Source organism: Myiozetetes cayanensis, unplaced genomic scaffold, assembly GCF_022539395.1.
Source record: "Myiozetetes cayanensis isolate MyiCay16 unplaced genomic scaffold, myiCay2020 scf1, whole genome shotgun sequence".
In the NCBI taxonomy this organism is placed as follows: domain Eukaryota; kingdom Metazoa; phylum Chordata; class Aves; order Passeriformes; family Tyrannidae; genus Myiozetetes; species Myiozetetes cayanensis.
In genome coordinates, this window is record NW_026086604.1 from 89,690,321 (window position 1) to 89,703,769 (window position 13,449).

A 13,449-nucleotide genomic window follows, 5' to 3' on the forward strand; every position below is an offset into this window, starting at 1 on the left:
CCTTTTAAGAACAGTAATTTAACTTTTAAGCAGAAATGCGTGCAATGAAATGTTTTGCACACAATACTTACTTACTTTTTAAAATATTTTTATGAATGCCTTAAAATTATGGCTTTTCCTGGTCACAGCTTAAGCAAGTCATGTGCCTTGCCTGAATGTCAGTTGGATTAAAACATATTCTTCTGAAATTATGAAGTCTTTAACTTTGAATTATGAGGAACAGATAATTTTTTTTTAAATATCCAAGAGGTACTGACCTATATACTAGAGCACTATGGCCAACTCTTCTGCATTGCTCAACATTTTCAAGCAGATACAAATGTAAAGAGAGACAAAATACTTACCTTAGGTGGTTTTCTAGATGATTGGCAAGAAAAGCAGCAACGATGACAAGAAGCACGAATATATCATTCACATAAAGAGAAGAGAGAAAAAAAAAAGAAAAGAAACAAAGTCAGTGAATGCCATCATTATAATCTGAACTTTTTTTTTAATCCACAATGAATTTAAGAATAATCAGAAGATATTTAAAACACATACCACAGATTTTTAACCAGTAAGTACTTCATTACTAATACAGTCTCACGTTAAAGAAGAAAGGAAAATGTCAGATTCCTTATAGATATAAAAACCAACAGAACTGAGTTCCAGAAAGCAGACAAGAATATGTTTTGTCATGGAAGCCAACACACAGCCCATCTTTGGTGGCAAGTAAACTGAGCCTGCAAACTGGCAGACCCAGGTGCCAGGGTGAAGCCCCACTGACTTCAGCAGTGCTACACGTGCATGACCAAGGTAAGAGACAAACAAATGTTTATTGTAGAGATTACAGAGGTGTGAAAACAAATAAACCTATGTTCTCCCTGGCTACAGAAAGCCTACTCAGAGCATAAGAAACCAGTGTAAAAGCACCATTACCTTTCACATGTAACTCCAATGGGTGTTGTCAGAAATAAAACAGGGACTACAAACCCCAGTCTAAAGACACCAGCTCAGAGTACTTCAACTTGTCCTTAAATGCATTTATGATTATGCTGGCAGCCATATGGCCACATTGTAAATTAAATCAGTTTGAGGATTTTTTGGTGTGATTGGTTTTCAGTGAGATCACTGAGATCACTGCCCTGTTTCACTATGCAGCCCTGTGCTCACTAATGGCAATGCAAGAGAGGAGAACATACAGTGCAGAATGACAAGCCATTCATCAAAACCACAACCTGAGGCATATGTTTCAATTATATATTGAAATAAGCCTGAAATGATACACAGAAGAAATTTCCAGTTGCTCTTCACATGAAGGGGAAGAAAGCAAGGATGAAAGAAGGAAAAATAATATGGATGAAGACAAAAAACACAACCAGAAAGGTCTACAGACCTTTGTCTGCAGACAAACAACACAAGCAGAGAACACTGTAAGGTTTATGAGATAAGGGTGTGGATGAAAGGTATAGCAACAGACACTACACAGAATTCAAAGATATCAAGAGGCTACACTCTCAGTGCAGAAACACGTGGGACCAAGCCATGCTTTCATCCACCAGACTATGCATACCAACTGCACTAAGTCGGGAGGCGGAGGTGGGGGGAAGACAGAAAACACTTTGAGCAGTTTTCTCAGCAACCCACAATACAAGAGCTCAGCAAAAGATGCTGAAGGGACACAAATCCACAAACACACCTTATGCAATCTTTTCTGCCTACTCTCAGCTCGTACCTTAGATGACACGTCTGCCTGAACCAGAAGTTACATAGCTGGTACAGAGTACCGGTGTAATGCAAACATCATTTGCCTCTGAGCTAAACCACTTGCCGCAGCTTTACCCTTTCATTAATGGTGGCTACTCAGGCTCAGTCCATGGTTAGCTCATGTACAGGTGGCTCAGAACTTGTGCAGAATGCACCCTTATCTAACTGAAAAATACATTTAGTTGCACCTTGAATATTTTCATTTTAATCATCGCTTTCAGATGTGATGCAAGTCCAGTGTTATCAGCTTGTCCAGACAGAGTCCCAGCACCAGCTCAAAACTTCCAAAAGAAGTTCCTACTGAAACAAGTCATCCAAGGTCTTTTGGAAAGCTTTTAAATACACTCATATCTTGAAAAATAATTCCAGAATACATCAGCTTTCTTAGAGAATTCCTGATAGACTGCTGTATGGGTTCAGCAGAAGCCCTAAACAGTTTAGCTGAAGTAAAAACCAACACAAAGTTTATCAACTTTTTTTTTTTTTTTTCTGAGATCATTCTTATAAGTCCTAACTGGAAAAGGTACAGAACACAACTAAAGTAAACAAATGGTTTGACACATTTCTTAAGATGTTTACTTAAGCAACATAAGCCACTACCTTTTTGGAAGTCTCATCTTACTCTAACTTGATGTCCATTTCAAAAAAAGCGTAATAGCCACTTTTTAAAGTCCTGGTGGACAGCAGAGCTTCCCAGTAGCATCACTGATCTCAGGGGTTTCAAAGCACAAAGAGCTGCAGCTTCCTACCATAATGTCACATCCTACTGCTCCAAACTCTCCAGACCAACTTAAGCAACTCCCAACAGCTTCCTGCATCACCAAAAGCAATATGATCAAAGGCCTCTGGAGTAAGTCAGCTATATTGTCTCACAGGATAAATTTTTAAGCTATTTGGAAATTCCAGCTAACCAACTCAGTGTAACCATTATCGTGGCAGTGATTCAGGTGGAGACACTCCAAAATACTTACTTCAAGTAGAGGACTCAGACTAATAAATAAAGAACTGTGTACAGTTTACCAGAAATCACATCTGTGACAGCTTAAAGATGTGCTATAAACCCCTGCATTACCCTCAGTCAATTTTTCACATACATTTTTTTTGTCTGCTTTTTTATTTTATTTTAATAGGTACTTAATTGGTTTTTTTTCTTTCCTAGAAAACAGTAGCTTTCAGTTTTAAAGATAATTGAATTTGTCTCAATTTTTACCAAACAGTGACCACAGAAACGTGGTGATTCAGTGACACAGCTGGGGCTGGGGAGGCAGGTACACACACACAACATATGTATGGACAAGAGACCAGAGATACAATGATCAGAATGTTTATTTCCAAAAATTTTTAGTTACATGTCTAATCATCCTTGGTGTCAGTGATAAGATGTAAGTAATACATCTTTTGTGTGACAACAAAATCTCCTCTAAAGTGGACAGCTAGCATACACTTCGGGATATTATCAGAGTTACCTAACCTTTTAATGCATCTGCACAACAACAGGTTTTGGTTTAACCTGATAGGCATCTTCAACCCGCATTCTCAGACAGAAGACTGACTTTTCTCACATGTCTGGAACTCAAAACCCAAGCAAACACCATCAAGAGCCTGAAAAATATTCTCATAGGCCAGGAGAAAAGTATGAATTTCAGTGACCACAAAGCTTCTGAACTTGCTTCTGCCTTTGTCCTTAAGCCATCATGACTTTAGTAAAATATCACTAGAATGATTTTCCAGCTTTACTGAGCAGTGTGTCTGGTGCAGGTATCTACTCAGGCTTTATCTTTCACAACACTACTAAGCCTCTCCTGTCTTGCTTGGCTAACATACATGAAGACCCCAGACTGTGTAGCTACCTAAAATTTTAAGCCAGATAAAGAAAAACAATTTATAGAATGTGCAAATATGTAAACTTTTTTCCTGTTGTCCCTTGCTAAAATTAAAAATGCTTCTCACATTTGCCAAGAGAAGTGACTCACAAAATGTCAGCTCTCATGTTCAATGTCAGAACATGAATGAGAAGTCTTTCTGACTGCCTTCACATTTTCTCCCTAACAACTACCCCACTGCCTATGACAGCACACCATTAGAGGAGTGCACTTTGCTAGTAGTTTAACAAAGGTTGTTTAGCAAAGGTTATTTATCAACCTTAGCAAAGGTTGCTTCTTCTTTTTTATCTTTTTAACTACCTACATTCTCTCCCAGGAGTCTTCTTTCGTCATATAGAAAACTAGTTCCACACAACTGGAAGACACTCTTGCACTGTGAGCATCCAGAAATGTGTGATACTGTCATCTTAAAGACTTCATAACTTTCAGAACAAGAACTTTCTTGTCCCTTAGTGAGCGTTTTCAGCATTCCCAACAAATGTCACTTCTACCAGAAGGAAAAACATTTTATAAATAAATAAATAAATAAAACCTCCAGATAATTGTTTTTTTCTCTCCATTCCATATAATGGGGTTTCATTATCCCACCCGCTCCTCACCCCCAGTTAAGAACATCACCTTCAGTAGGGACAAGGTACAATAAAAAATGAGAACGTAGGTGTAAAGCCTGGTGCTCCACATTAAAGGAGACAGAGACCAGGGCATCTCTGAAAAACAGGTTTCAGATTATTTGGAACATTCACATAACCAAATTCACTTCAATTCAGCTGTTCTAAGAAGCCAAGTAGGTCACAATCATACTATAATTATTGCAGATTTTGGAAAGTATTCAGTGGGTTTTTTCCTTTCTCACATTAGGTAATCAAGATGAAGTAATCATAACCAGTTATGTTAAATAACCACACATAGATACTATGAATGAATGAACCAGATGACTTTGCAGCTCTTGTAAGCTGACTATACCAAAAGTCATCATCTAAGACTGAGTTTGAAATACCCTTTTGCTCTCATCACATGTGCAACCGCAGCAAATTCATGGTACTCACTGATTTCCCAAATATACAATTGTTTACATTTAAGTAGCTACATAGTCAGTGATGCACTCTTCAGGCTCACTGGTCAAAAGAATTATTACAAGCAACTATCAATATACAAGAAAAGAGACAAAAGTCTTCAAGTTTTTATATGGTGAGTTGAAAAAAGGTTTTTTCTCTCCTCTGGAAATATAAAGATGAGTAAATCGAAAAGATCATCCTGACAAAAAATAATATTTCTTACATTTCACTGCTCCAGCACCTCTGGAGTCTAAAGACCAGCTCTTCAACACAAATAATATAGTATTTTTGAGGGGTTTTAAATTTTGTTTTGTTTTCTAAAATCAGGCTTAAAATCTTACAACTCAGGCTGAGTATATCACCAGCAGTGTGCATTTGCACACTCACTCAAAGGCAGAGTGCAAGGGAACAAACCAGTGGTGGGACCATCAGAACAAGTGTACCTCTCTGTCTAGGACAGAAGTAACAGCACTGTTTGTTTATCCATGTGTAGGAAGCTTTCAGAGTGGCTGCAGCACAGACAGCAGACACTCAGCACTCCTAACTGCAAACAATGTAAATTATGTAGAAGCAGAGAGATAGTGTTTCTCCTATCTTTCACAGTAAGATCACGTAGCTCTAGGACCCCTTCCTTCTCTCACGGTTTATCACTAGAGGCTGTTACTTGGAGGCTTGATACCAAGCACCTTGAAAAGTGTGGCTATATATTATTGATGGACACTGTACTAAAGCACCTCGGAAAAGATCGCAGGCTGCCACAGTAACAGTTTCAGATGATTATATACTGCAAACTACTAGCAGTACATCATCACTACAAAGAACACAGGAAAAGGACATTTGTTTGCCCATTTCCCTCATGAATTTTCTAAACACAGAAGGAGACTGAAGTAGATGGCAGAGGTGATGCCCTTAAAGGGAACAACATCCCACCTTTGTCCTTGTCTGGGGCACCTCCTGTACAGCTGACTAATGAAGCTGGCCTCACAATTCGATACCAGGATTCCTGGAAGAGTGATTTTACCGTGTGAGCACACATATATACAAAAATATAGATAATTAGTTATTTTATATTCTTGCATAAGGTGAACAGCACATGCCCCGTGTCTATTTAATCCTCCTACCCATCAGAAGTCTGCTCTACAGACGAAATAATCCTTTGAAGAACAGCAAAAGAAAAGTATTTTAACAAGCAAAGCAATTTGAGCAAGTGGCTGCATAATAAGGTAGTAGTTGATCATAATCAGAAACACCATGAGAAACAGATGCATACTCTAATAATAATTTGTTCTCACATGCTTTATAGAAACCTACCACATGCAAAGTGAAAAGTTGGACACCAAAATCCGAATGACAAATACTGCTGTGCAAGTTAAACAAAATAGACATTACAGTAGCAGAGTGACTTCCATGACAAAGAAAGAAGTGAAAAAAATGCCTGGAAATGTCACCATTACAGGGTTCCACTCTGAGCACTGGAGTTCATTCACTACAGCAATTAAACCACAGGTCATGAAACCAACACAAGCTCGTTAAAGTAAGTGAAAGGCATTATATTCTGACATTTACAAGGTGGAAAACAGAAAGTGACAACTGTCCGGGAACATCATTAGTCACTAACTTACCTTCGCTCTAAAGTTCTAACTGTTTTTACTGCCCAAGGCATTATTATTCCAATGCCAGCAATTTGTTGACATGAAGTTCAAGTGTTTCTAATCTTTACAAAAGCCTTGGTGTCATGTAAAAACAACTACTGACAGCCCAAAAAAGGGCTGACACCTATCCTATATGCAACAGCACACCACTTTGCAAAAAGTAATTGGCTTAGGAGAACAGTTACAACCCACTAGCAGAAAGATTCATCTATCACTCTGCTAAAAAACTCACCACAAAATAATCTGAATACTCTCCCATATAAAATAAGTTGGTAGGGGGGTATGTTTGGGGGTTTTTTAAATCCCATTTCAGTTCATTTGCTTAGTTTTACTGAAAAGGCAAAAACTAACTAAAATTGTCATTCTGCTATGAGATCAAAGAGCTCTACTGCAGCCCTGACTGCTTAGACTCCACATAGAATCTACCACGTTAAATAATCCATTTTCCCCAAGTCTTTAATCATACTCGTTCAAAACTTATCCAAAACTCTAGTTATTGTAATGAAAACCTGCCACCTCGATTACAATTACAACGTAGCCACAATCACAAGTATACCAAGCTTGCTCTTATTAACATCCAGCTCGCCTCATAACAAAAAGGTAAAAGAATGCAAGTCTACCTAATGTTCATAGCAAGGGTAGGCACACTATCAAGTACTCCTGATCCTTTGAAAACAATTCTTTTTCCCTCCTTTTCAATAAAAATGAAGAAGAAATTAAACACAAGAAACTAAACAAAGAGATTTTTACTACCTGATCAGGTTTAGCTAATGAGGATGAGGAAATGAGGCAGAGGGAAAAGAATCTGATCTCAGCACCCAAGACCTATTAGCTTTTAAGGCTAGTCTCCAATGAATGGTTCTTAGCCTGACTGCAATGAAACTGCTGCCAGAGTCCTGGAAAGTATGTAGAAACACATTCTATGAATGTTAATAAAACTGCAGTGGCATTTCTCAGGCACCCACTATTCTTATTCTGTTGTGTTTGTTATTAGTGCTCTTGAGGATAAAACACCCCAAGCATTAACTGGCATTTCAACTCTGTGGCAAACTCTATTGAGACTCTCACACCCAACCAGTCACTGGAGTCAGCTACTCACAGCTATTAACCACCTCCTAAGTCTCCAACGCCAATGGAAAATGTGCCCTTTCAGCACTACCACTCCTTTAAAATTCCTTCAGAAATGCTTGTAAGAACCATCAAAACATCAGTGAGGATATACCCCTTATGGAGGTAGTGCTCAAAGCTATTTGAAAAATACTCTGCTATTTTATCACTATATACAGTATTTAATCCAAGACAGATAGCCTTCAAGGGCATGTGAAGGAAATTTGATAAGCAACACAATATTTCATAAATTAAATTTGGGTTTTGTTAGTTTGCTGATTCAAAACTGAGGCATTACAATTTGCTAGAAAGATGTACACAGAGCAATCAACAGCTTCATTGGCAAGGGTGAAGACAGAAGATCTCCAGTCAGTGGCAATGCTGTGGACTAGAAAGAACTAAATTGTAAGTGTTAACAAAGTAACTGGATCTGAACCTTGTTTTTAACACATCACTTCCCTCAGTAAACAGAAAAAAAAGTTGGAAAAAGAATCACTCTTTTTATGGAAGGTAAGCATATTTTTTTCTGCTGAATCAGGACAAGCATGTATTTGAGAAGTTACTGAAGTTGGAGGTACTCCAGTCTTAACCAGGTGTTCAAGCTGGACAATAGACAAGAACCCTCAGGTCTCACTGTCACATTCTTTTACCACAACATGGAAAATTATCATTCAGTTGTCATCTACTTTATTTTACTAACGAGATTTCAAGAGAGATGCTAATTAGGTTTGACACTTCATCCTTTCACATAGCTCTGCAAACGTATGTTAGCATTCTTTAAACCTAACTGCAGTACGAAAACGTCTCAGATTCAGCAAAATTCACAAATTACTACTTTTGCTTCATACTATCATGTGGTTTTAGTGGTATGAATATTAAATGAGCTTGTCAGAAAGAAAATACTGTTCATTAATTCATATTTAAAATTAAAACTTAGGTTTGATGATAATACATATTAGAAGAGCAAATTCCATGCCTTCACTCAAAAACATATTCTATCTCAGCTGGTTGCAATACCAGCTGCTTTGGTGACTTTGAGATGACATTATTTGCTTAACAGACAGAGTTAACAACTACAACCATTTCCCAGAAAGTGGACACTCTGCAGAAAAGAGATGATGATGATTCATGGGATAAATAAGGTTTACTGTGTAGAACAATACATCAGGAACTCAAATTCAAATCAAATCAAATCTACATAAATAGAAAAAGGGAGTAAGATCTCCAGAGCTGTTGCTGTACCAACACTTAAAAGTACTGAGATTATTCCTGTATAGCAGTCATACAAGCAGGAACTCTAAAGGACTTTTCACTGATCTCTGCAAAGCTTAGGCTTAGGCCTAGTCAGCTCTAGTAACCATGAAATGAACCACAAAAGTTATCCAATGGCTAGAAAAATTCTTCAGAGTGTGTGCTCCAAGTTTATCAGTTAACAAAAAGAGAATAACTGCCAAGGCAGGTAGCAGTCTTCACAGAAAGAAGACATAAAGCACAAAGTTACTGAATCTAGAAGGGAAAGGTATAACCTGGTCTGATTTCTAGAATTTAAGAATATATCATTCCCAGCACAGAAGGGTGGTAACTGCAATGGCACTCAGAGTTTTTTCATCTGAGGACCTCAGACAGAGATTAGATGCCTTTATAGTAGACACCAGGTAGGTAAAAGAGAACATATCCTACACAACAAGAGAGCTGAGAAAGAAAAAGAATTTAACAGGTTCCCCCCTCCTTCTCCAATGAGCTGTGAATTTGTGACAACTTATATAATCATTATTTGAGCCACAAGCATTTGTTTTTTTTACAGCAAAGCTTGAAGGCAGGACCTCTCTAGCAGCAATTATGTTATGTATGTAACATGTACTTGGTAGAAACGACAACCACCTCCTTGCCAGGTGCCATATGGTAAATCATAAATCACAAGAGTGACAAACACATCAGACTTTTATCCAACCACTGCAATGAGCACTGTGGAAAAATGAACAAGATCCCTAAATCTTCCTGGACTGAAAAACGAAGTACAACAAAATAGGAAATATTTAGACCTGTAGTAACAATAGGAGTCTAACCCCTTTACAGGGTTAAAAAAGCAAGGATCATCTTAAGACTGGATGATTTTATGTTAACAGATAACAGATTAAAAGACTAAAATTATATGTGAATCCAGTGTTAAGGGAATTCTTTTGCCAGGTCTAATTTAATTCTAAAGGGTTGAATTCATGTTCTCATTCTGGCTTTGTATGATGGAGAATGATAAAATCACCCAAAAAAACCCCCAAAAATTAAAAATTAGGAATGGGAGTATTTTTCCCATGAGGAGAGGCTGAGAGAGCTGGCACTGTTCAGCCTGGAGAAGAGAAGGCTCAAAGGGAATCTCATCAAGGTATATAAATACCTGAAGGGAGGATCTAAAGAGGAGGGAGACAGGCAATGGGCACAAACTGAAACACAAGAGGTTCCATGTTTTCACTGGGAGGGTGATGAAGCGCTGGCACAGGTTGCCAGGGAGGTTCTGGACTCTCCCTTCTTAGAAATACTCAAAAGCCCTCTGGTCACAGTCCCACGCTATCTGCTCTAGGTGGCCCTGCTAGAGCAGTGGGGTTGAAACAGATGGCCTCCAATCTCAACCCTTCTGTGAAAAAAGGTAAAATCAATTTTTCAAAGATACTGTGGCATTCAGCAGTAGCATGAACGTTAATATAAGAGATGATCTGAAAGGTTTGCGACTCAGAAATTTGTAACCATTACTATCGTAACAAACTTGTGCCAATTTTAAGAAGTCAATAAAAAACCACCTCTAGAAATCCTTAGATGATGTGCTCCCCACACCAACCAATACACAGCAGCTTCATATAAAGAAATTTTCAATGTAGTATAAAATTTGTGGCAGCTCAGTAACCTTCAGTGGGGTTTCGCACCTGGCTTTTATGACCAAAATTTTTTCACATCTCCAAAAAGATACAGGCAGACTGCTGTGAAGAATATGATTCACTGTGCCCATCAAGTGATGTTATCAGGTAAGGACTGGCATCCAGCTTTCACCTACTGATTTTTAGTGAACGAGCTGGGACAGGATTACTTTTAACATCACAGTAGCAAATTCTAGTTTGCTCTGGCAGATGAAGGGAGGTTAATTTAATATCTATTTTCTCTGTTTCTAAGCAGATGGTCATAGTCATTACTAAGAAAGTAATAGTTCTGTACAGCTCCAGTGGAAATTAAATGCTTAAAGACAAACTGAAAGAAAAACTCAGTAAGACTGAGAAGGGATAAGGTACAAATGCTGAATAAGTCTTAAAAGAAAAAGTTTGCATGTGCAAGTGAGAAATATAAATGGTTAAAACACAGCTGATTTACTGCTGACTTTACTTGGAGACTCTATTGTAAACTTAAGAGAAGACAGTTCTAGTTTTGAAGTGCCTCAGTGGAGAATGAATCCACAGCTAAACACAAGCAATTGTAGTGCATGATTGAAAAGTAGAAGAAGGGCATAATTTATAGTTATTTATTTTGTTACAATAGACTTCATTTTTACAATATGCAAAAGAGTTGGCCTCTGTCCCATAAAAATTTCAATTTGTTTGAAAACAAACAGCAATACTACAGTGCAAGTCAAGAGAAAAATTCCTGATAAAGTATTACAAGCAGCTTTCAATATAAGAAATGCCAATTTCAAAAACTAAACATGGTCATGACTCACAGTATCACAACCACAGAAAGAAGGCAGTTTTAGGGAACAGTACAAGATAGCATAAGAGAAACAGCAGTCATCTCAGACTTCATAGACGTTGATGGCTTTTAGAAAGTCTAGAAAGAGGTCACAATATAATGGCACACAAGTCATTAATGTGATCAGAGAGTTATTTAGAAGTAAAATGCATTTTCAGTATTTCCTGAAAAGACAGAAACAAAAAATCAGTTATATCTGTTCTTACAGCTAAAGAGTTAGATTACATCTGCCAATATATATTAGCTGGTTAAACAGAGCAATAAAACATAGAGCAAGAATCTCCAGGTCATATAGTCTACAACTGTCACAGGTAACGATGTCATGAAGTCTTTTGAGATGGAGTCTGAGCAATTCGAAGTCAATGCTGTTCTGCCTCATGAAAGACCATTCATTGTCTTACTGTCCAGAAAGCTTTCCCAAATTTTGACAGTGAAGAAATTTAATCTCTTTTTTTTTTGTTCTTGTCCTGTAATTTAACCCTTCAGTTGAACTCGACTTTCTACATGTCTCTCGTGTTATATTTCCCTCCTAGGTCTAAGCATACACACTTCTATGTACAGAGGTTCTGCAGTCCTCTAGCCATCTTAACTTCAAATCAGTTTGAATTCATATTTCTTAAAAACAGTGAATCTCAAATGTAGAGAATACTCCAAAAATCCAAGACACTACCAAATCTGATGCTATTCCAAAACCCAATACTACCAGGAGTGTTTAGAATGGCATAGTTCCTATGTTGCATTCATATGGAACTGTTTATGAAGAAACATTCACATTTAAAACCTTTGGAAAACATGGAAACAAAAATCTCTTTGCATAGAAAGCATAACTCTTTCCAGTGTTTGCTGTATTCCTTCAGTACTCTTGAAGAGCCACTGCCTAGGTCTTCCATGCACTGCAAAAGGAGGAATCATGACACATTTCAGTTTGGAATAGGGATCAGAAAGGAGGCAAGAACCATAGAAATTGCTTTATTTTTTGAAACATGAAGACATACTTTAAATGGTAAATTCTTTCTGATCAGAAACAGAGAAACAAAAACTTTGAAAGCAGAGATTGTATCTTTAATTAGGCTGCAGGTTTTATTTCTGCAGGGGATGGGGGAGGAGGAAAAACAGGTAAGGTTTCAGTTGTGTATGCTGTGTTTCAGGTCTGAGGCAGAATGAGTAAGCTTCAGACTAAAAGACATTGGCAACAGTTGCTCTAAGAACACCTCACTGTAATTGTTCAAGAGGCAGAGCCAGTTTAAGAAGTTTTTGCTCTCCTCTGACTTCTTCTTCCCAGCTCCGTGCCACAGTCTGTCACATTCAGCTGTGCTTCTGCCAGACAGCTGCAAGCTGAGGGGAGTGTCAGGAGGGAGCATTAGTTTGATTTGCCATTCTTTATTTGAAAAATTATCTTCACTGGTTTAGTTTACAGAACCAGAAACCAGCTGTACCAGTGCAGGGAATGTACACAGCAAACGTCAGTGTGCAACTGGGAACATGAAACCAGGCAGAGAGGGGTGAAGCTGTGCTGATTGCCAGGCCACTGCCACATCACAGGAGGGGCAGACCCTGCCTCTGACAGCCATCAGACTCTTTAATCAAGCCACCTGATGAACATACAGCAGAAGACTCAGCAGCAGCCTAGTCAGCTGCAGAACATGCATGCTCTCACCAGCCATGGGCAGTGAGAAGCCACAGACAGAATTGACTGGTATGTTTAAGCTTAATGGCCTTCAATGATTTATTTTTTAATATTAATTTATATAACAATTTTTAAATCAGATGGACTTTTAAAAGTGACACCATTCTGTGACAAAAGTCCACAGTTTAATTATGGGCATATCTCTGTATTTGTTCTGAATCCACCAGAGATTAAGTCCCACCATTCCTGTAAGATAATAGACAGTAAATTCTTTCTCCTGCTATTTATGTGTGTACAGATCTCTAACCATATCCCTTTTCCCTACTCATCTGTCTTTATCTAGACCAAACACTTCTTAATTTGTTATTGGTTCCTCATGTAAAAGTGGTCTCTTAAGTTCACCACCCTTACTGCCATTCTCTACCTCTTCCTAGTCCCAGCACACCTTTTTGAAACAGGAGGGGCAGAATAAAGCACAACAGTCAAGAGCACTTTGCAGCTGCACAGAGACATGAAGCTTCCTCCCTCATTCCCTGCTCTTTCCTGACATGCTAGGAAGGTCACGACAGTAGGTCATGACAGTTTCTCTCCATTTTTTACCCATGTGCTGAGTGCTAAGCTGATGTTTCCCTTAAACGAGCAAAACTCCAAAA

The 13,449-nt window shown here is 38.2% G+C and overlaps 1 protein-coding gene across 5 annotated transcripts in view; it reads right to left on the reverse strand.

Annotated features, from left to right (window-relative positions):
• KIF13A (kinesin family member 13A) overlaps positions 1-13,449 on the reverse strand; it is a 108,570-nt gene that overhangs the window by 66,873 nt on the left and 28,248 nt on the right. For all 5 annotated transcript variants that reach the window (XM_050321028.1, XM_050321020.1, XM_050321011.1 and 2 more), the window contains one exon: positions 345-357. In XM_050321028.1, coding sequence (XP_050176985.1) covers positions 345-357 — 13 coding nt within the window. The remainder of the gene's footprint in view (positions 1-344; positions 358-13,449) is intronic.